This window comes from Serinus canaria, chromosome 22 (genome assembly GCF_022539315.1).
Source record: "Serinus canaria isolate serCan28SL12 chromosome 22, serCan2020, whole genome shotgun sequence".
Classification (NCBI taxonomy): Eukaryota; Metazoa; Chordata; class Aves; order Passeriformes; family Fringillidae; genus Serinus; species Serinus canaria.
Window position 1 is genome coordinate 3399811 of NC_066335.1, and position 22661 is coordinate 3422471.

General features: G+C 53.3%; 1 protein-coding gene across 4 annotated transcripts in view; it reads right to left on the minus strand.

The window, feature by feature from the left end:
• The window catches only part of LOXL2 (lysyl oxidase like 2), a 64771-nt gene that overhangs the window by 27263 nt on the left and 14847 nt on the right, over positions 1–22661 (minus strand). For all 4 annotated transcript variants that reach the window (XM_050983056.1, XM_050983055.1, XM_050983057.1 and 1 more), the window contains 2 exons: positions 20426–20601; positions 1250–1461 (listed from right to left, as the gene is read on the minus strand). In XM_050983056.1, coding sequence (XP_050839013.1) covers positions 1250–1461; positions 20426–20601 — 388 coding nt within the window. The remainder of the gene's footprint in view (positions 1–1249; positions 1462–20425; positions 20602–22661) is intronic.

Genomic DNA, 22661 nt, shown 5'->3' on the forward strand with positions numbered 1-22661 from the left:
TTCCACAGGCCAGAGGGGGCAGGCAGGAAAACCACAGCTCCTGCCCGGAGCCTTCAGCCCTCCCCTGGAGCAGCCGCTGCTTCCCCACTCCCCAGGTCACGGAGCAGCCAAGGAACCAGACAGGAATTCATTTAAACTCTCTCCCATCTGCCTCAGGGTGGTTTTCCTGGGGAACAGCGTGGGAAGAGCCCAGTCTGGGATGAGGCTTGGGGACAAAAAGCAAACAGAAGCAATGAGAGCTAAAAAGCCCAGAGCTCCTGGCTCCCAAGGAACAGGAAAGGCAGCCTAAACCTTTCCACGTGCAGCTCTGGAAAACACGATGTTCTCCCCATAAATCACTGCTCTCCTTCATCCTGAAGGAATCTGCAAATCTAGGGAGGAAAAGCAGCACTGAGATCACAGAGAAATTCCTGCTGCTTTTCCCAGCTGACAGGAATTGCACTCGGGGTGGGACGGAGGAACCTGGGCACAAGGAACACAAAAAGGCTCCTTCTGTTCCAAGGTGACTTCTTTGGAGCTTCCAGCACATCCAGAACTGATCCCACCTCTGGATTTCTGCACAGGGATGGGGTGAGCAGTTGGAGACTTTGCATTATGGAATGACAGGACACTGGGAATGGCTTCAGACTGGCAGAGGGCAGGGTGAGCTGGGGTATGGAGAAGGAATTCCTGCCTGGGAGGGTGGGCAGGGGCTGGGATGGAATTCCCAGAGAAGCTGTGGCTGCCCTGGATCCCTGGAAGTGTCCAAGGCTAGCTTGGAGCAAACTGGGCTCGTGGAAGGTGTCCCTGCCATGGCAGGGGTGGCACTGGATGGGCTGTAAATCCCCTCCAGCCCAAACCATTCCATGATTTTCTCATAGCTGGTGGATTTACTGGCACACTGGGAGCAGTTTGGTCCCATCCCTGCCCTGCCCACCAGACAGAGCCCATCCCTGCTGGAGGAAATGTTCACCCTCGAGCTGGTGAAATACAAACATTTTCCAGGCCAAGTGTCCCATCTCCCATTCCAGGCCCTGTCAAACACTGATACTCCTCAAGGTCTGCATCCCATGGAAGGGGATCAGAGGCCTCCCCTGCCTGCACCAGGAAACGCTGGGCATCCCAAACACCCACACAAGGGAAAAATCCCATCTGGAGGAACGGAGCAGTTGGAGATTTTCCTCCCCCAGGGCCCCGGGTGCCACTGCCAGTCTGCCTTGGGGACAGGGCCCAAGGAGTGGCTGTGGCTCCCACCCAGCCCTGCCCTTACTTGTAGACGTTGGTGTTGTATTTCCTCTCGCTGGGGAAGCCGAACATCCCGCAGACCACCCGGGAGTTCTTCATGGTCCAGTGCTTGTCGCAGATCTGCTTCCAGGTGCCCTCGTCCTTCACCTCCACGTAGCCCTCGGTGACGGGGACCCGCTTGCGGTAGGTGGCCAGGATGGCGCGGATGCGGATGTCCTCCACCTGGATGTTCATGTTCTGGGGGGAAAACAAACAGGAACGATGCTGGGTTGGTGTGGGGGTGTCTGAGGGTCCCCAGGACGAGGGAAGAGAATCTTGACTCCGTGTTTTGTTGCATTGTGATTTACCCCAGAACCTTGAATCCCTCCCAGGTAATTCCCTGCCAGGTGTGTCAGTCACCTCTCCTTTCCCCTCCCAGCACTGTCTGTCAGTCCTGGCATTCCAGAAGGGCACGGAGCAGACAGATTCAAGGCAGATTCAAAGGATGCCCTCTGCCCCCGGGGGCACTGGGCCATCCAGGTGTCCTCTGTCCCTTGAGACCTCCCCTCCTGTCCCTGGCTGGTGGCTCCCTGCCCCTTCCCTGCCCTCTCCCCGGGGTTAAAAGGAGCAGCACCCACGGGCTCAGGAGTTCTGCTGGAGCTGGGGCTGGGTTCAGAGGCTGTGGGCCAGAACAAAGCTCTGGATCCAAACCCTCCAGCAGAACCGACTCCTTCCCTTCCCCATGGCCCTAAAGCTTCTCCACAGAGGGAAACCTGAGGAGCGGCCCCTGCACGGGAGGAAGCTCCATCCCAGCACCCCCAGAGCTCCTGCACGCCTGGACTTGTCCCCACGTGCCCAACTGCAGCCCCAGCCAGCCCAAAGTGTCCCTGGGGTGAAACACCACCAGCCATGGCCAAAAGTGTCTGTGGGGTGAAACACCACCCAGCCATGGCCCAAAAGTGTCCCTGGGGTGAAACACCACCCAGCCATGGCCAAAGTGTCTGTGGGGTGAAACACCACCCAGCCATGGCCAAAAGTGTCCTGTGGGGGAAACACCACCCAGCCATGGCCAAAAGTGTCCCTGGGGTGAAACACCACCCAGCCATGGCCAAAAGTGTCCCTGGGGTGAAACACCACCCAGCCATGGCCAAAAGTGTCCTTGGGGTGAAACACCACCCAGCCATGGCCAAAAGTGTCCCTGGGGTGGGTGAAACCCCACAGTGCTGCTGTTTGGTTCAGCACCAAGGCCAGACAAGCCAAGGCAGGTCCCTTCTGCAATATTCCAATAAAGTTTCAGAAGATTTATTATTTTGTGATATATATTATATTAAAAGAAAATGATATACTAAAACTCTTCTAAAGAAAGAGCAAGGAGACATCAGAAGCCTGGAAAGAAATGAATAATAAAAATCTTGTGACTGACCAGAGAATCTGACACAGCTGGCTGGGATTGGTCATTAATTAAAAACAATTAACATGTAACCAATCAAAGAGGCACCTGCTGGTGAGCAACCTCCAGACCACATCCCAAGCAATCAGATAATCATTGTTTATATTTCATTTCTGAGGCCTCTCAGCTTCTCAGGAGAAAAATCCTAGCGAAAGGATTTTCATAAAAATGGCAGTGGCAGAGGAGGGAAACGGGCTGTGAGCTTCCAGGTGGGATCACAGCCCAACTGTGGTGGAGTTCTGTGGGGGGAAAATAAACAGGAATGGTGCTGGAATGATTGTAGGGAAATGGGCTTTGGAGATTCCAGGAGGGGTGGCAGAGCTGCTGAGGTCAGGCAGGGCAGGAAGGATGAGGTGCTGAGGAAGGGACAGGGCAGGGGGGCAGAGGAGTGACAGCAAAACAGAGATTCAGACTTCCAGAGGGCAGGGGGAGATGGGTGTTTGGAATAAATTCTTCCCTGTGAGGGGCTGGGATGGAATTCCCAGAGCAGCTGTGGCTGCCCCTGGATCCCTGGGAGTGTCCAAGGCCAGGCTGGAGCCCCTGGGACAGTGGGAGGTGTCCCTGACAATTGCAGGGGTGGAAGGAGCTGATTTTTAAACTCCCTTCCCACCCAAACCTTTCAGGGCTTTTATGAAACAAACCTTTCCACCTTATGTAAATCCACCCTCCGGAAGAAGATTCTTTTTCTCTCATTAAAGAAAAAAAAAAAAAAAGCTCTAATTTATTTTGTAAGCAGCCCTAGAACAAATCTGCTTTGTCACTTCCATTCCAAATGCTCTTTTCACCCTAATTTAGCCCCTGTTCCTGTGGAAATTAACCAAGCTCAGCTTTGTTAGGGCCAGCCTTACCCCAGAATCGTTCTGGGCGCAGGGAGGGGGAGCCCTGGCAGGGGAAGGACTTTGGGGTGTTCATCCAAAGCCATGATTTCATGTGGAATCTGGCATTCCAAGGTGCTGACAGCGGCGTTTCTCCTGCTCCTCCTGCCCAGCCCGGGACAGGAGTGAGTCAGGGGAGGTGAATGGATTTCACAGATGGCACCGGCGGCGTGGGGACACAGAGCAGCCCTGCAAGACTCCGGGGCAAATCCAGGCTGGGAAAGGTCCCTGAGGGCAAAAACCAGCCCTAAGGGGCAAATCCTGGCTGGGAAAGGTCCCTGAAGGTAAAAAACAGCCCTAAGGGGCAAATCCAGGCTGGGAAAGGTCCCTGAGGGCTCAAACCAGCCCTAAGGGGCAAATCCTGGCTGGGAAAGGTCCCTGAAGGTAAAAAACAGCCCTAAAGGCAAATCCTGCCTGGAAAGGTCCCTGGGGTAAAAACCAGCCCTAAGGGGCAATCCTGGCTGGAAAGGTCCCTGAAGGTAAAACCAGCCCTAGGGCAATCCTGCCTGGAAAGGTCCCTGAAGGTAAAAACCAGCCCTAAGGGGCAAATCCTGGCTGGGAAAGGTCCCTGAGGGTAAAAACCAGCCCTAAGGGGCAAATCCTGCCTGGAAAATATCCCTGAGGGCTCAAACCAGCCCTAAGGGGCAAATCCTGCCTGGAGGGGGCAAAACCAGCCCTGAAGGGGCAAATCCTGGCTGGAAAATATCCCTGAGGGCTCAAACCAGACTCCGGGGCAAATCCTGGCTGGGAAAGATCCCTGAGGGCTCAAACCAGGCCCTGCAGGATTCCAGGGGCAATTCCAGGCTGAGAAAGATCCCTGAGGGCAAAAATGAGCCCTGAAGAGCCACAGAGGCAAATCCTGGCTGGAAAATACCTGGGAGGGCAAAAATCAGCCCTGCAGAGACAGAAGCAAGTCCTGGATGGAAAAGTCCCCTGAGGGCTAAAATCAGACCTGCAGGACTCCAGTGTTAAATCCTGGCTGGAAAAGTTCCCTGAGGGCTCAAACCAGCCCTGCAGGATTCCAGGAGCAATTCCAGGCTGGAAAAACTGCTGAGGGCACAAACAGAGCCTCAGGGGCAAATCCTGGCTGGAAAAATTCCCTGAGGGCACAAAACAACCCTGAAGGGCCCCAGGGGCAAATCCAGGCTGGAAAATACCTGGAAGGGCAAAAACAAGACCTGCACACCTTCAGGAACAACTGCAGGTGGGAAAACACCTGTGAGGGCACAGAGCAGACCTGCAGAGCCCCAGGGGAAAATCCTGGCTGGAAAAGATCCCTGAGGACACAAACCAGCCCTGCAGGGTCAGATCCTGGCTGGGAAAGATCCCTGAGGGCACAAACCAGATCTGCAGAGCCTCAGGGGCAAATCCAGGCTGGAAAATACCTGGGAGGGCACAAACCAGCCCTGCAGGTTTGCAGGAGCAAATCCTGGCTGGAGGGGGCAAATCCTGGCTGGAGAAGATCCCTGAGGGCAAAAACCAGACCTGGAGGGCCTCAGGTACAAATCCCAGCTAGAAAATATCCCTGAGGGTACAAACCAGCCCTAAGGGGTAAATCCTGGCTGGAGGGGGCAGATCCTGGCTGGGAAAGGTCCCTGAGGGTACAAACCAGACCTGCAGAACTCCAGGGGCAAATCTTGGATGGAAAAGTTCCCTGAGGGCAAAAATCAGACCTGAAGGGCCTCAGGGGCAAATCCTGACTGGAAAATATCCCTGAGGGTAAAAATCAGCCCTGCAGAGACAGAAGAAAATCCTGGCTGGAAAAGTTCCCTGAAGGCAAAACAAGCCCTGCAGAACCCCAGGGGCAAATCCTGGCTGGGAAAGGTCCCTGAGGGCAAAAATGAGCCCTGAAGAGCCACAGAGGTAAATCCTGTCTGGAAAATATCCCTGAGGGCAAAAACCAGCCCTGCAGAACTCCAGAGTTGAAACCTGGCTGGAAAACTTCCCTAAGGGTCCAGAGCAGCCCTGCAGGGGCAAATCCTGTCTGGAGGGGGCAGATCCTGGCTGGAAAATACCTGAGAGGGCACAAAGCAGCCCTGAAGGGGCAGATCCTGGCTGGAAAATGCCCAGGAGGGCACAAAGCAGCCCTGAAGGGGCAGATCCTGGCTGGAACATGCCCAGGAGGGCACAGAGCAGCCCTGAAGGGGCAGATCCTGACTGGAACATGCCCAGGAGGGCACAGAGCAGCCCTGAAGGGGCAGATCCTGGCTGGAACATGCCCAGGAGGGCACAGAGCAGCCCTGCAGAGCCCCTGGGGTGAGCTCTGGCTGGAAAAGCTCCTCTGTGGCGAGCGGTTACAAAAGAGCTTCTGACAAATGGATGGATTCCCTTCCCTTCCCTTCCAGGAGCCCTTTCGGTGTCAAATATGTGCAAACCCACGTGGCCCCGCTCGGGCTGACATCAGGGCTGAGGAATCCTCGGATTCAGCCGCTCGGAAAAGAAAACTTGCCCGGAGCTTTAAAGGGCCTCTGGTGAGGGCTCACAGGAGATGAGAGCAGGACCTGCCAGGTCCTGCAGGTCCCGTGGCTCAGCCGTTCTCCAGATGCTTCCATGGGGGCTGGTAGGACAGACAGAGCCCAGGGAAGGGCAAAGAAAGAGGGGCAGGACATGGGTCAGGGAGTGGGGCAAGGGGCAAGGGACGGGGTTGGCATCTCCTCCTCATCCTCAGCTCTGCCCACACCACCTTGGACAACTCACCTGAGGCTTCCCCCTTCCTTTTCCTTATCCCCCCACCACATTGCTGTCTCTTATTTGTCTGCATTTACCACCCAGTTTTGCAAATCACCCACTCCCCCTCTTCCCCCTCAGCTGCAAGAATTCAATTCTCCAAAATCTGAGCCGGAACATCCCTCAACCCTTGGCAAACAGGATTTATCCAAAAGTGCTTCTCACACAGGGTTCACAGGCTGGGCTCCAGTTTTGAAAGCTCTCGTAGCCCTCAGGAATTAAAAATAACCCCCGTGACACCTAAATTTGCTACATCTGAGGCAATTTCAGGTGTTCCAAGGGCCTGATGTAAGAGGGGATTTGAAACCTCTCCAGTGGAGCCTGAGAAATCCATCTGCAGCCCCAGGTTTCTCCTGAGCTTGGCAGCTTCTCCTAAAATCCTGCTGAGTTTTTGCCTACGTGCTCTCAGGAAGGTATCGGAGCCTCAGGGCATTCCAGGTCTCCCCGGGCTCCTTTCCAAACCCTGCAGCTCCCTTTTCCCTGCTGCAATTTAGGAAATGTTTCCAGCTTTTGCCTTGATGGAGGAATTGTGTTTACCCAGGGCTGTCAGAGGGAACTTTGTTCCCCTGCTTCCCCTACCCTGCCTCGTTTTCCTCACCAGGAAAAAAAGTAATGGAGGCCTGAAATCCTCTTGGAAGCAGCTCTGGGTGCTGAAGATCTCCAAGTGTTTTTAATAAAAGCCTTTTAAAGGGATTAACCCAAAGGCCAGGGAGCCAACACTTCCAATTGTGCTGGAAAAGCACCTGGGAAAAGATGGGAAACAGGAGGAAGTTTGCACTGGCAGCTGGGAAAGAGGGAGAGGGAGTTTTCCATCCATGATTGTGGGATTTTTCCATCCTGTAGGAAGCCCTGGGTAGGTTTGAGACCCACGGTCAGGTGAGGATCAGCTCTGCTGCACATTAAAGTGGCAGAAATGAGACATTTTCCTTCTGGACCTGGCGTCAGCAAGGGGTTAAAGCTCACACAGGGTTCCCAAAAGGGGCTGAAGCCCACACAGGGTTCCCAAAAGGGGCTGAAGCTCACCCAGGGTTCCCAAAAGGGGCTAAAGCTCACACAGGGTTCCCAAAAGGGGCTGAAGCTCACACAAGGTTCCCAAAAGGGGCTGAAGCTCACCCAGGGTTCCCAAAAGGGGCATCCCTGTCCCTTTTCCTTGGATTTAGAGCAGCTGGAGGCCACAGCCGGTCCCTGGCAGGGATCACCCCCAGGGCTGCTGCTCCAGGCTCTGAGCTCTCTGTTTCTGTGAGGAAGCTGCTCCCCAGCTCACCCCGTTTGAGTCCTGGGCCATTCCAGATGTTGAACATCTGCCTGGTGCTTCCCAGGATCAGCATTCCCATGTTCCACCTCTTCCTCACCACTGAGCTTCCCTGCTCTTGCTGCTGGGCCATCCCAGGGAATGTATCCGGGTGGGAAACCTGGAAAACCCCCAAGGGAAGCAGAGGAGCCAAAGGACTGGGCTGGGCTCGACCTCGGAGGTCTTTTCCAGCCCTAAGGATTCCTGGGAGGGAGCAGCAATTCCCAAACTCCTTCTGAGCAGGAATCAGGTTCAAACTGCTTCCTAAAGGCCAGAAAAACATGGAATCCTCTCCAGGATCCTGAGGATTCAACTCCAGCCTCCCCCTGAGGATCCCCCCCTGCAGCAGGGAACACAACAGAACCCCTAAGGCAGTTCTCATCGAGAATATTTGGGTTTTCCTCTCCTGATCCAACACATTTGGGATTTTTTCCCGCTCCTCCAGCCAGGCAGGAGCTCTGTTCCCAAATCCCAGCACATCCAGCCTGTCCCTGGCAGCTGCCAGGGGCTGAGCAGGGCAGCAAGGAGCAATCAATCCTTCCCTGCTGCCTTCCTGCAGCTCCCAGGCATCTCCACCTCAGGGATTCTCCAAGCCAGAGGGTGGATTTGAATATTCCAGAGCCCTGGATGGATCTGGGAATGCCTTGTTGGGGTTTATGGTGTCAGAGCATCAGGCAGAGAAAGAAAAGAGCCCACTGAGGCTGAGAAGGAGGAAAGTCACAATGATGCAAAAAACCCAAAACCTTTTAAAAATGGGAAGCTTGGCAGAAACTTTGGGATTTGCCTGTTATTGTTGCCATTATCTCTGCAGCTTAACAAATCAAAAGAAGTTGTTCCAGCTGCTTCCAGAAGAGCTCTGAGCACAGCAGGAGGGGGCTATCCACGACTCCAGAACTCGAGACCCCTGTATTTCCCACTCCAGCATTTAAAATCCCTGTATTTCCCATTCCAGGACTGGACATCCCTGTATTTCCCACTCCAGCATTTAAAAATCCCTGTATTTCCCACTCCAGCACTGATAATCCCTACATTTCCCACTCCAGTACTCACAATCCCTGTATTTCCCACTCCAGCACTCAAAATCCCTGTATTTCCCACTCCAGGCTAAAAATCCCTGTATTTCCCACTCCAGCACTCAAAATCCCTGTATTTCCCACTCCAGCATTTAAAAATCCCTGTATTTCCCACTCCAGCACTGATAATCCCTACATTTCCCACTCCAGGCTCACAATCCCTGTATTTCCCACTCCAGGCTCACAATCCCTGTATTTCCCACTCCAGCATTTAAAATCCCTGTATTTCCCACTCCAGCACTCACAATCCCTGTATTTCCCACTCCAGCATTTAAAATCCCTGTATTTCCCACTCCAGGCTCAAGCTCTCAGAATTCCCACTCCAGGATTTCCCCCTTCCAAGCTGGGCATTGGCCATCCCTTCCCCCCTGGCTGACTGGGCTGGCTCCTTGCTGGGTTTTAGGGCAGTGAAGAACAAGGTGTAAATGCAAATTTGGGAAAACATTCCCAGCTCCAGTGTGCCACCTCAGGCTCTGGACAAAGCTCTCCCATCTCATCCCTCTCTCCTGGAGATGCTGACTCAGACACAAAAAGAAATCCTGTTCCAACCTGGGATTCTGTTCAGTGCATCCAACCCTTTTGCCATTGGTTTTTTGGTTTTTTTTTTTTTTGGCCTGTTTCTGCCAAGGAGGATAAAAAAATGAGCAAAGCAGCAAAAAATGAGCAACATTTCATTCCTGGAGGGAATTCATCTTCTGATTGCTCCAACAGGCCACAGTGACATTTCCAGAGTCTGTCTGAGAGCAAAACCAACCCCAATCCCTTCCCCTTTTCCCTCCCAGGGCTGGTTTAGAGCTCTGGAGCTCAGGAAATTTTATCTGGGGGCAAAACCAACCCCAGTCCTGTCCCACTTTCCCTCCCAGGGTGGGTTTGGAGCAGGGAATTTTGGAATTTTATCTGGGGGCAAAACCAACCCCAGTCCTGTCCCCCTTTCCCTCCCAGGGCGGGTTTGGAGCAGGGAATTTTGGAATTTTGTCTGAGAGCAAAACCAACCCAAATCCCTTCCCCTTTTCCTTCCCAGAGCTGGTTTAGAGCAGGGAATTTTGGAATTTTATCAGGGAGTAAAACCAACCCCAGTCCTGTCCCCCTTTCCCTCCCAGGGAGGGTTTGGAGCAGGGAATTTTTGATGGAGCAACTGGAGGGTTTGCTCAGCTCAGAACAAAGAGCAAAACCTCAGAGAGGAATTCAGGCCACTGCAGAGCTGGGCTTTGTATTGGAAAATTCAAGAACAAAGGATCAGAATGAGCACGCTGAGGGTTCTCCATGAGAGGAGCTGCCAGGAGCTTCTTTCCCAATAATTCTTTGGGGCTGGAATGGTTTCCTCTGGCTGCAGAGGTTTTTGTGCAATAATGCAGATCCAGGCAGGAATGGTTTATCCTCCAGCAGCAGCTGGGCTGATGGTAAAAACAGATCCCAGAGAAAAACTGGGAGCAAACAACACCTGATGGATAAAGCAGATTCCTAAAATCCCCCTCTCTGTGCTCCATGGACACGTGGAGAGAGATCCCAGCACAAGGAAAACTCTGGGATGGAGAGAAAGCTGAACCCTGAACCATGGAGGGAGGCACAGCCACAAACCATGGAGAGGGATTGGGAAAGGGAGGGAGGGACAGGATGGGGGGAATGGTTTGGGACAGAAAGAGGGCAGGGATAGGATGGGAGGTTGGGAAGGAAAGGCTGGGATGGAATTCCCAGAGCTGGGATGGAATTCCCAGAGCTGGGATGGAATTCCCAGGGCTGGGATGGAATTCCCAGAGCTGGGATGGAATTCCCAGAGCTGGGATGGAATTCCCAGGGCTGGGATGGAATTCCCAGAGCTGGGATGGAATTCCCAGAGCTGGGATGGAATTCCCAGAGCTGGGATGCAATTCCCAGGGCTGGGATGCAATTCCCAGTGCTGGGATGGAATTCCCAGGGCTGGGATGGAATTCCCAGAGCTGGGATGGAATTCCCAGGGCTGGGCTGGGATTCCCAGGGCTGGGCTGGGATTCCCAGGGCTGAGATGGAATTCCCAGGGCAGCTGTGGCTGCCCCTGGATCCCTGGAAGTGCCCGAGGAGAGGCTGGAGCCCCGGGGACAGTGGGAGGTGTCCCTGGGGATGGGATTTACGCTCCCTTCCCAATCAAACCATTCCAGCTGGGACTTCCAGCCTCCTACAGCACAAATGAGGGAAAATGAGGGGAGAAAGGTCTGAAACTCTTCCATGCCGTGTTTCCCCACCCTTTCCTTGCCGGAGCCAGGTCCGGGGCCCCGGGGCTGCTCCTGCCCTGCGGGGACACAGAGCCCTGGCGGAGGCTGCGGCTCCCTTACCAAACCAGGGACGCGCAGCCGGGGCCGGCCCGGGATAAAGGGATTGTTCGGAGCCCTCACAAAAGGATTCCTGGCTCGGAAAAGCTTTCACATGAGCCTCGGCTGCTTTTGTTCCCACCCTCTGAACCAAACGCTTCCCCGCGGCTCCGGATCCGACGGCAAAATCCCGCCCGGCCCTGGGAGCGCTCCCGGCGCCCTTCGCCGCCTCCTTTGTGCTGCTGGGAGATGCCCAGGACGGGGTTTGGGGCTCTCTCCGTGCCCAAACCCAAACCCAGCGGTTCCCTCTCCTTCTGAAGGGCCCTGAGGATGCTCAGGAATCAATCCAGGGAGAGGATCCTGTTCCTAGAAATCCCAGGCTCAGACGCTGAATCACCCTGGAGTTTGGATTTCTCCCTGCTCTGTTTTCATTTCCATTTTCATTCCTCTCCTGCTTTAACAGCTCCATGATCCACTCAAACTCCTCTTCCCTTCCCTAAGCCTGACCTCTTCCACTGCCCCTTAAATAAAAGCTATGTAAAGAGGATTTAATAGTATAATAATAATAATAATTTAATAATATAATGATAGTGAAATCCTTTCTCACTCCCAACTAAGCTCCAGGATTTCTCAGCTTCCCAACACCAGGAATTAAGGCTGAAACTTCAACAAGAAATTGATTTTTTTCTCTCCAATCCACAACACAACACAAAAATCTTTCCACAGGGGCTTTGTCCATCTTAAAAACCTTCACTTCCACTAAAACCTCGGCCACCAGAGGAAAAAGACTCTTTTTTCTCCACATCCATCGGGATGGAATCTGTTTGGGTTTGAACATCTGGAGCTGAGCTCTGAGTCACCCCAAGGCCCTGGCTGTTAAATAAACACGGCCGGATGGGACAAAGCTGGGGGACAGCGGTGCCCTGGGGACAGAGCTGGGCTGCGGCTGCACAAAGGGTGAGGGAGCAGAGATTGAGCCAGGCTTAGGGGCCAGGAGCAAACCCGGCCTAGATCTGGGATGCCAAAGCCTGGCTGAGCTGGGAAAGGCTCCGTGGAGCCTGGGCAGAGCGAGGGGACAGCTCTGGGCAAGGCTGGGGACACGGGGAGGGGACAGAGCAGAGCAGGGGGGGCTGGAGAGGCTTTGGCACAGGCAGGCTCAGTTTAGGGCAGGCTCAGCTTAGGGCAGGCTCAGCTTAGGGCAGGCTGTTCCAGAGTGCAGGGCAGGATGTGTTCTATTCCCATCTTGGGGCATTGTCTGGTGTCAGTGGGCAATTCCCCTTCTCTCTGTCCCTGAGTGATCACAGCCACCCCTCCCTCCAGGGGACACCTGCGGATAACAGCTCTGGAATGTCCCTGCAGGGCTGATAGAACTGCAGCATCCCATTGGGAGATGTGAGCCCAGGGGGAGGAGCCAAGCATTCCTACCTGGATAGAATCTGGAGATCCTGGAATACCACAGAGCTCTGCCCAGATGGAGGAGCCAAACATTCTTACCTGGATAGAATCTGGAGATCCTGGAATACCACAGAGCTCTGCCCAGGGGGAGGAGCCAAGCATTCCTACCTGGATAGAATCTGGAGATCCTGGAACACCACACAGCTCTGCCCAGGGGGAGGAGCCAAGCATTCCTACCTGGATAGAATCTGGAGATCCTGGAATACCACAGAGCTCTGCCCAGGGGGAGGAGCCAAGCATTCCTACCTGGATAGAATCTGGAGATCCTGGAATACCACAGAGCTCTGCCCAGGGGAGGAGCCAAACATTCCTACCTGGATAGAATCTGGAGATTCTGACACCCCAGCACGACTTCCCACTGGATTCCCCAGAGGAGCAGCAGCTGCTTCTCCTTCCATGGCTGGAGGAAGACTCCACCCTTTCCCTACAGGACCCCCTGCTCCACAGAACCACCCCTGACACCTCAGGGGGCTGCAGCCACTTTTCCAACCGGACTGGTGCCACCCCCCTGACCCACAGGGTGTCAGGGTGAGTTCTGATCTGTCAGGGTTGTTCCAGTGCATTGCATTGTTTTATTTTATCCTTTTATTAATTTTTTCCCTTCCCTATTAAAGAACTGTTATTTCCTGTTCCCATATTTTTGTCTGAGAGCTCCTTAATTTAAAATTCACAGCAATTCAGAGGGGTGGGGAGGGTTTGCAGTCTCCATTTCAGGGGAGGCTCCTGCCTTCCTCAGCAGGCTCCTGGCTTTCAAACCGAGACACAGGCTCAGCTTAGGGCAGGCTCAGCTTAGGGCAGGCTCAGCTTAGGGAGGACACAGCTCTGTCCTGGCAGCCCCAGGGCTGGGGGGCTCCTGGTGGGCCAGGCTTGGTCATTCCCTGTGTCCTTCCTGCTGAGCTGCCCCAAGTGTTTGGATCAGGCACTGAAAGCGGGAGCATTTATTGCCCAGACACAACAAGGTCAGCAACACAGAATTAATTAAATTAAATCTCTGCAAAAGACCTCCAAGCTCATTAAGCCCAACCTCTGACCAGCCAGCACTTTCTCACCCAGACCAGCCCTCTCTGTCCTCAGGAGAAGTTCAATATTTGAACAGAAAAATGATCTTTAAAGGCCTTTCCAACCCAAACCCTTCCATGAGTCCCTGATTCCAGCACCCTGAGCTGCCACAAATGGTCACACTCACTTTGAATTTACAGCACTAAAACACGGTGGATTGCCCAAAATCAGGTGAATTAACATTTTCCTGAGGTGAGGAGGTGCTGAGGACCTTCCCAGACACACAGAGCAGCAGAATTTTGCTGTGCTTGGGCTGTGGTTTGGAGGATTAAACATTTGCAGCAAAGGGAAACTCAAACCCTGTTGTCACAACAAACAGGCAAATAAAACTTTTCTAATTAAACACTGAGGGCTGCAGGGGACACAGATGGGGTGGGGGTGACCTGTGTGACAACCCCCACAGTGGGTGGGGACAGAGATTCCACAGATTTTCATGGCAAAAAAGCTGGAACAGGAAGTTGTACAAAAAGCTGTAACAATCTAAAAATCGAAGTGACAGAGATCGCCATTCCCTTTTTTGCTGTGGAATAATTTCCCTCCAAGGACAGGGCTCCAGGTGCTTCAGTCTCAGCAGGACTGAGTGAAAAAGAGAACTGAAACTCTTGCACCTGTTTTACTGTTTGGAGAAGGAAAATATTCAGATTTTCCCCAGGTCTTGTACAGTATTTTCCTAAATTAAATATTCTGAAGGTGCCATTGCTGGGTGCTGTGAGGAGCAGGGAGTCGGAATCGATGATCCTGAGGGGTTCCCTCCAACTAGAGATGTTCTAAAAGGGGGAGATTTCCCTGGGGACAAGGCACAAACTTCTCCCCCTTCCCTCCCTGCCCCCCCAGCTCAGTTTGGACTGAAAAACCCCGAGCAGGACCCGGCAGAGCCTTTCCCCACTCGTTAAAAACCTGGAATTAACCGGAACCATGGGATGGTTGGTGTTGGAAGGGACCCGAACCCCATCTCCTCCCACCCTGGGACACCCCCCACCCCTCCAGGCTGCTCCAAACCCCATCCAGCCCAGCCTGGGACACCTCCCACCCCTCCAGACTGCTCCAGACCCCATCCAGCCATGGCTGAGCCCCTTCTAACCCAGCACAACCAAAGCCTTTGAGCCACTGGGCTTTGAAGGGAGATTTTTCTGCCTCACAAGTCTCCAGAGGGGAAACGAAGGCCAGGAATAGCAGCCAGACCTGTCTGGCCAAAGCCCTGGGCTGGCCTCAGGTGCCAGAGCTATTTGGGAGCTGCAGAAATTCGATATATTTAGAGCCTGGCCTGTTTGGAGGCTGTGTGGGGACACGCAGAGGAAGGAGGTGGACAGCAAATATTTTGTTCAGGATGTTTTGGGGCGGGCATGAAATAAAATCCCTCTTTAAGGAATATGTGAAGGTTGGAATCAGCCAGTGTGGCCTTGGAATGGCTGGGACAGGCAGGAAAGCAGCTGCAGGTGGGTCTGGGATGGGTTGGGATAACACAGAGTGGCTGCTGGAAAAGCAGGGGTGGCGTTCCCAGCTCGGGGAGCACTCAGGGAATTTGGATTTCAGAGCTCCTGACACCCAGCAAAGGCTCTGCAGCTCCACCACCCTCGCAGAAATCCTCTGAAATCTGCAGTGGAAGTGGAAAACGGCACAAAAAAAGGGAATTTTAACAAGGGAGGGGTGGAATTCTGGTGTTGCCAGGAGGATTAACCCCTTCCTGCCTGTCACAGCTCTCCCACCATTCGCCCTCCCCCAAAACACTTCGGGGTTTGGGTTGAAAAGATCATTTTTCTGTTCAAATATTGAACTTCTCCTGAGGACAGAGTGGGCTGGTCTGGGTGAGAAAGTGCTGGCTGGTCAGAGGTTTGGGCTTAATGAGCTTGGAGGCCTTTTGCAGAGATTGAATGTAATTAATTCTGTGTTGCTGACCTTGTTGTGTCTGGGCAATAAATGCTCCCGGCTTTCAGAGGTCGAGCCCGGCCCCTTCCCAGCAGGAACAGGATGGAAGGGCCCAGGGATGGGAAGAAGTGTGACCTAACCCTCCAAACATGAGCTGGGATGGGAAGGGATCTGTCTGAGCACATCCCTATGGAATGGCTGGGTGATTTATGGCCATGGAAAATCTCATCCTGCCCCACTTCTCCACAGCTTTTCCAAACTGGGAAGCGGAGCTGAGCCAGTGTCCAATGGGAATGAGCTCGGCTCAGGGGTTATCGAGCTGCTGCTGAGGGAGTGGGGGCTCCCTGTGGGGCACAGCTGAGCCAGCCAGGCCAGATTTGGGCAAAAATTTGGGCAAAAAATCCCCACGCAGGGCTCTGCCACCCTGGGGTCACCGGTGGATCCCCCCCTCCCTGGTTTTCCATGTTCCCAGCACTTCCCAGCCCCAGGGAATTTGCACCCAAGGGGCTTTGAGGCTTTAAATGATGAGGGAAGGCTGGGGGAATTGGGATAGTTCAGAAGTTTTGGGGTGACCTCACTGTGGCCTTGCAGTGCCTGAAGGAGCTGCAGAAACACGGAGAGGGATTTGGGACAGGACACAGGGAATGGCTCCCACCGGGAAAGGGGAGATTTAGGTGCAGTGTTGGGAAGGAATTCCTGGCTCTGAGGGAGGGGATGGGCTGGGATGGCATTCCCAGAGGAGCTGTGGCTGCCCCTGGATCCCTGGAAGTGCCCAAGGCCACCCTCAAGGTGAGGAAACTTTTCCCAGTATCCAACTGAAGCTCCCCTGGCCCAGCTCCCGCCGCTCCCTGGGATCACAGGCCCAGGATCTGCCCTCACTCCTGTTAATCCATGGGCTGTGATTCCATCCTGGAATCCCAACCAGGGTGGGAATGCAGCACCCAACACCCAAGCTGGGTTTAGCCCCTCCAGCCAGGCCTGTTCTAGTAAAGCCTGGATTGAGCAGCAGCTGAAGGACAGACTGACAGATCTCTTCCCCCGGGAATCCCGGTGGGATTGCGCTGGTTCTGCTCTGTCAGCGCAAAAGCTGATGGAGAGTCCTGACCACAGCAGAGCTCAGAGGAAATTCCAGCCCCCTCACCCCTCATTCCAGAGAGAAAACATCACTGGGACAAGCCCTGGGCTCCACAGGAACCCAGGGGCTCACACGTGATGACGAATGCCAGGAATGACCTGCACAATGCCCAGGGAAGGGCAAAACCTTCCAAAGTCGCCTTCTCAGAGGCTTTGGACCCTCCTGGTTCAGGTTTGTGACCCCCTGGGTCACCCTGCTCCTCGTTTTTAGCTCCAGCCGTGCCCCACTGGCTGCTGAGGAGATAAAGCAAAGATAAGAGCAAGAAGGAGCTGGAATGTTTGACAGCCAGCTGGGAGCTGCCACGATGGCATCCAAAACATCCCAGCTCCTCACCTCCAGCCTGCATCCTGCTCAGGGAGAGCAGCAGGGAAGGAGCCCTGCAGCTCCAGGGATTTTATTTTATAGGGAGAGAAGGAAAATCTGCTGGGTTCTGCAGAATGGGAGCAGTGGGGCTGTGGGAAGGTTCGTGAAATTCAGGGAGAAAGAGAATCCTGGAAAGGTTTGGGATGGAAAGGGGCTCAAAATCATTCAGGGAGAAAGAGAATCCTGGAAAGGTTTGGGATGGAAAGGGGTTCAAAAATCATTCAGGGAGATAAAGAATCCTGGAAGGGTTTGGGATGGAAAGGGGCTCAAAATCATTCAGGGAGAAAGAGAATCCTGGAAGGTTTTGGGTGGAAAGGAGCACAAAATCATCCAGTGCCACCCCTGCCATGAGCAGGGCCAATTCCCAGGTTGCTCCAGCCTGGTTTTGGACACTTCCAAGGATTCCAGATTCTCTGGAATTCCATTCCAGCCCCTCCCCAACCTCACAGGGAAGGTTTTCCCCCCAGTTTCTGATTTTAACCTGCTCTCTCTGTCAGTTTGAGGCAGGCAGGGGATGCAGGGCTGCAGCAGCCTCTGCCCAGGAAATGCAGCACTCCCACCCCACTCAGCACAGCTCCTTCAACATAAACCCACTTCTCCCTTTTCCATCCCCTCCTGCTGCTGATGGATCCAGGCCTCTGCTCCAGGAATCGCTGCAGTCTCGTGATTCATCTGAAATTTCAGCCCCCCAGAGCAGCAGCCCAGCTCATTCCCAATGTCTGAGGAGCTGCACTCCTCAGCCCCGTGCTGAGCTCACGGAAAGGCAGAGCCCTCCAAAGCCGCCCTGAGTAATTCCTGGAGCAGCTCGGGCTGAGCTGACCTCTGTCTAGACTAAAGCAGATTTTCCTCCAGGTGTTTTGAGGACTCTCTGTGGCTTCAGAGGAGCCAAAGCCACCCCTGGTGTTCCAGGGTCCCGCCTCATTCCCTGGGACACAAGGGAGGCATTGATGGAGCAGCTGGGGATGATCCTTCCCGAGGCAGGGGAGGCGAGCTCAGGCCGAGGAAAGGAACTGAATCCCTCAGATCCTGGACCTGCAGCCCTTTCCTTTTTCCTTTTCCCTTTTTCCTTTCCTTTCCCTTTTTCCTTCTTTTTTCCTTTTCCTTTCCTTTCCCCTTTTTCCTTCCTTCCTTTCCGTTCCTTTCCTTCCTTTCCTTTCCTTTCCTTTCCTTTCCTTTCCTTTCCTTTCCTTTCCTTTCCTTTCCTTTCCTTTCCTTTCTATTGGGTCCTTTTCCTTTCTTTCCTTCTTCCTTCCCTCCCTTCCCTTTCCCTTCCCTCCCCTTCCCTTCCCTTCCCTTCACCTTCCCTTCCCTTCCCTTCCCTTCCCTCCCTTCCCTTCCCTTCCCTTCCCTTCACTTCCCTTCCCTTCCTCCTTCCCTTCCTTTTCCCCTTCCCTTCCTTCCCTTCCCTTCCCTTCCCCTCCCTTCCCTTCCCTTCCCCTTCCTTCCCTTCCCTTCCCTTCCCTTTCCCTCTCCTTTCCCTTTTCCGCTTTCCATTTGCCCTTTTCTTTTCCCTTTTCTTTTCCCTTTTCTTTTCCCTTTTCCTTTTCCCTTTTCCTTTTCCTTTCTCCTCTCCTTTCCTTTCCCCAGACCTCCCTCCCTTCCAGCCCTAATCCCACATTCCCACAAACATTCCCAGATTTTTTATCAAGGCTTCTCCATCACTGCTCATCCAAATCACATAAAAATATCTTCATACCTTCCCTTTAAATCCAGTGTGGCTGCAGGAATGATCCCACCCCAAAAATGCAGGAATGATCCCACCCCAAAAATGCAGGAATGATCCCACCCCAAAAATGCAGGAATGATCCCACCCCAAAAATGCAGGAATGATCCCACCCCAAAAGTGCAGGAATGATCCCACCCCAAAAATGCAGGAATGATCCCACCCCAAAAATGCAGGAATGATCCCACCCCAAAAATGCAGGAATGATCCCACCCCAAATCCAGCCCTCCCGCTGCCCCCGTTAGCCCAGAGAGCCCCAGACTGGTCCCATGCTCAAAGAGGAGAGAAAATTCAGGATTTTTGTCCATCAGAACCCAAAATGTCAGGAAGTTCCTGGAGCTCCACACAGATTTTGTGCCTCTAAATCCATTCTTTGAAATATCCACAGAACACGTTTCAGTTTTGAAGGATTGTTTGAGGAACTGAAATAATTTATAGTAAAAAATAAAATAAAATAAATCTCTGGTTGTTTCCAATTCTTATTATTTATCTGATAATGTGAAAAATGTGTGGGATAAAGATGAGATAAGCTGATAATTGATAATTTATCATTTATAATTTCAGTCCCAGCCACCCCAGTCCAGGATGCTCTGAATCAGCATTTTGACCCCGTTTAGCTCAGTTTGATGAGTCCAGGGCACATTTTGTCTCTAAATTCATCCCTGGAAACACGAAAAGAGCAATTTTGAAAAATTGATTGAGGAACCGGAATAATTCATGGTGAAAAGTTTCAAATTCTTATTGTTTATCTGACTTCCTGAAATTGGAACCTGAATTTTGTCTCCCCAGCCCAGGCAGGAGCAGCCAAGTTTTAACCCCAGGAATGGGATCAGTGTGGGAGAAATGGGAATAAATGTGGGATAAATGGAAAATGGGAATAAATAGGTGGGAGAAATATGGGATAAATTGATAATGTGGGATAAACAGATAATGGGAATAATATATGGGATAAATATGGGATAAATTGATAATGTGGGATAAAGAGATAATGGGAATAAATAGAGGATAAATTGTTATGTGAAAAACCTCGTTGGGGTTGTGGGTCGCCTCTGTAGCCTTGCCCCGGATCTTCGTGCCTTTGCCTCCTGCGCCTCCCTCGGTGGCTCCCTCTGCCCGCTGCCTTGCCCCTGGTGGGCTCCTAGGCTCTGGGCGCCCTCTCCGGGTCCCTCTGGGCGCCCTTGTCCTGTGGGCTCCCTCGGGCTCCTCTCCTGGGCCCCCCTCATGGCTCCCTTTGTCCTGTGGGCTCCCCCTTCGCTTCCCTTTCTCCTGGGCCACCCTCGCTCCCCTTGCTCCGGTGCGCTCCCGCGCTCCTGCGCCTCCTCCCTGGGCTCCTCTGTGGCTCCCGCTCGGGCTCCTTGCTCCTACGGCCTCCGTCTGAGGCTCCCCTTGGTCCTTGGGCCCCTCGGTGGCCTCCCTCCGGAGGGCTCCCTTGCTCTTGTGCGACCCCTCTGGGCTCCCCTTGCTCCGTTACCTCCCTCGGTGGCTCCCTCCGGACTCCCTTGCTCCTGTGGCTCCTCTGGTCTCCCCTGCTCCTGTCGGCGCCCTTGCTCCTGGGCTTCCATCGTGGGCTCCACCTGCGCTCCCGTGCTCCTGGGGACTTCCTCTGGGCTCCCTGCTTCCTGTGGCTCCCTCGGTGGGCTCCCTCGGGGCTCCCCCTGCTCCGGTGGGCTCCCTGGACTCCGTTTCTCCTGGGCCGCCTGTCGGGCCCCCTGGGTCCGGTGACTCCCCTCTGGGCCTCCCTTTTCTCCTGGGCCGCCCTCTGGCTCCCTTGCTACTGGGCCCAAGAGGCGCTACCCCCGGATACACTGGATCTCTGGACCGACCCGGCAGACCCCCCCGGCTACAATTCACCCCTTCCCTCCCTCCCAACCATCCCGCTCCCTCGGACCCTCCCGGATCAGCGGTGGTCACCCCGGTTACCTCGATTTGGTTAATCAGGGAGTTGTCAAACTTGAAGCCCGGGATCCTCTTGTCGCTGCAGAGCACGCCCACGTCCTCGGTGTGCTTGCAGTCGCTGACGCCCCAGCCGTTGGAGCCGCAGCCCGCCAGGCTGCTCTCCCTGCCCGTGCAGTGCACGTTGTCCAGCCAGATCTTCCCTGCAATGGCAAAAACCACAACTGAGATTCCAAAAGGAGGGATCTGGGCTGGATTCCCTGAACCTGGAAATCAGGGAAGTGCTGGGTCTCACTCTCAGTGGAAAATCAAGGTGAATAAAGCAGCACCTCAAGCAGTGCAGGTTGTCCAGCCAAACTTTCCCTGGAATGGGAAAAACCACAACTGAGATTCCAAGAGAAGGGATCTGGGCTGGATTCCCTGAACCTGGATTCCAGGGAAGTGCCAGGTCTCACTCTCAGCTGAGAATCAAGGTGAATAAAGCAGCACCTCAAGCAGAGCAGGTTGTCCAGCCAAATCTTCCCTGGAATGGCAAAAACCACAACTGAGATTCCAAGAGGAGGAATCTGGGCTGGATTCCCTGAACCCGGATTCCAGGGAAGTGCCAAGTCTCACTCTCAGCTGAGAATCAAGGTGAATAAAGCAGCACCTCAAGCAGAGCACATTGTCCAGCCAGATCTTCCCTGTAAAAGGGGGAAAACTCTGCTGAGGTTCCAGGAGAAGGGATCTGGGCTGGATTCCCTGAACCTGGATTCCAAGGAAGTGCTGGGTCTCACTCTCAGTGTGAAAATCAAGGTGAATAAAGCAGAACCTCAAGCAGAGCACATTGTCCAGCCAGACTTTCCCTGGAATGGGAAGAGCCATAGATGAGATTCCAAGAGGAGGAATCTGGGATGGATTCCCTGAACCTGGGAGCCAGGGAAGTGCCAGGTCTCACACTCAGCTGAGAATCAAGGTGAATAAAGGAGCACCTCAAAGCAGTGCACGTTGTCCAGCCAGATCTTCCCTGGAATGGGAAAAACCACAACTGAGATTCCAGGAGGAGGGGTCTGGGATGGATTCCCTGAACCTGGATTCCAGGGAAGTGCCAGGTCTCACTCTCAGCTGAAAATCAAGGTGAATAAAGCAGAACCTCAAGCAGTGCAGGTTGTCCAGCCAGGTTTTCCTTGGAAAAGGATGAAAACACTGCTGAGATTGCAAAAGGAGGAATCTGGGCTGGATTCCCTGAATCTGGATTCCAGGGAATCTTCTCTGGAAGGCAGAGAAATGCTGGGTCTCACTCTCAGTGGAAAATCAAGGTGACTAAAGCAGCACCTCAAGCTGTGCAGGTTGTCCAGCCAGATCTTCCCTGCAAAAGCAGGAAAACACTGCTGAGATTCCAGGAGGAGGGATCTGGGCTGGATTCCCTGAACCTGGATTCCAGGGAAGTGCTGGGTCTCACTCTCAGTGGAAAATCAAGGTGAATAAGGCAGCACCTCAAGCAGTGCAGGTTGTCCAGCCAAACTTTCCCTGGAATGGGAAAAACCACAACTGAGATTGCAAGAGGAGGAATTTGGGCTGGATTCCCACAACCTGGAAATCAGGGAAGTGCTGGGTCTCACTCCTGGCGTGAAAATCAAGGTGTGAACTCTTGGTGTGAAAATAAAGCAGCACCTCAAGGTCTGATGGATTGGGAAAAGCTCTGGCCCACGGCTTCTCCCACCCTTTATCCATATGGGAATATTAAATTAATATTGATTATTTTAACCAATATTAAATAAATATAAACTAATAAAACTAAATAAAATAATTAATGTTATATTAAATTAATAATAACATTGTAATTGAATTATGCTATAAATAATATATTAAATTAATGCATTTCAATTTGTTTGAAATATTAAAATAATGAATGAATACAGAAATCAGGCCCCTCAGAACCAGAATGGGAAGAGCCCCCCAGACCCTGGATTTGGGATTTCCCTGGGAATTCTCCCTCCTGTGTGACCCCATGGCCAGCCTGGTTTGTTTTCCTCTTCCTCGCTTGGAAATCTCCTGCTCTGCCTCTGGAGCCAAAATCCACAACTCTGGGAGCACATTCCAGGTTTGCAATTTTACGGGACATTTATAGGTGTGAGCACTCAAAAACTCCTCAAATCCACCCAAATGGCACCTGTGGCCCTCCTGAGTGGAATTTTATCCCTGGGGGATCTGCCAGGCTCCAGGGAGGGCGGGAAAAATCCTCAGCAGGACAGGATTCAGTCCCAAATCCCAGTAAATCCCG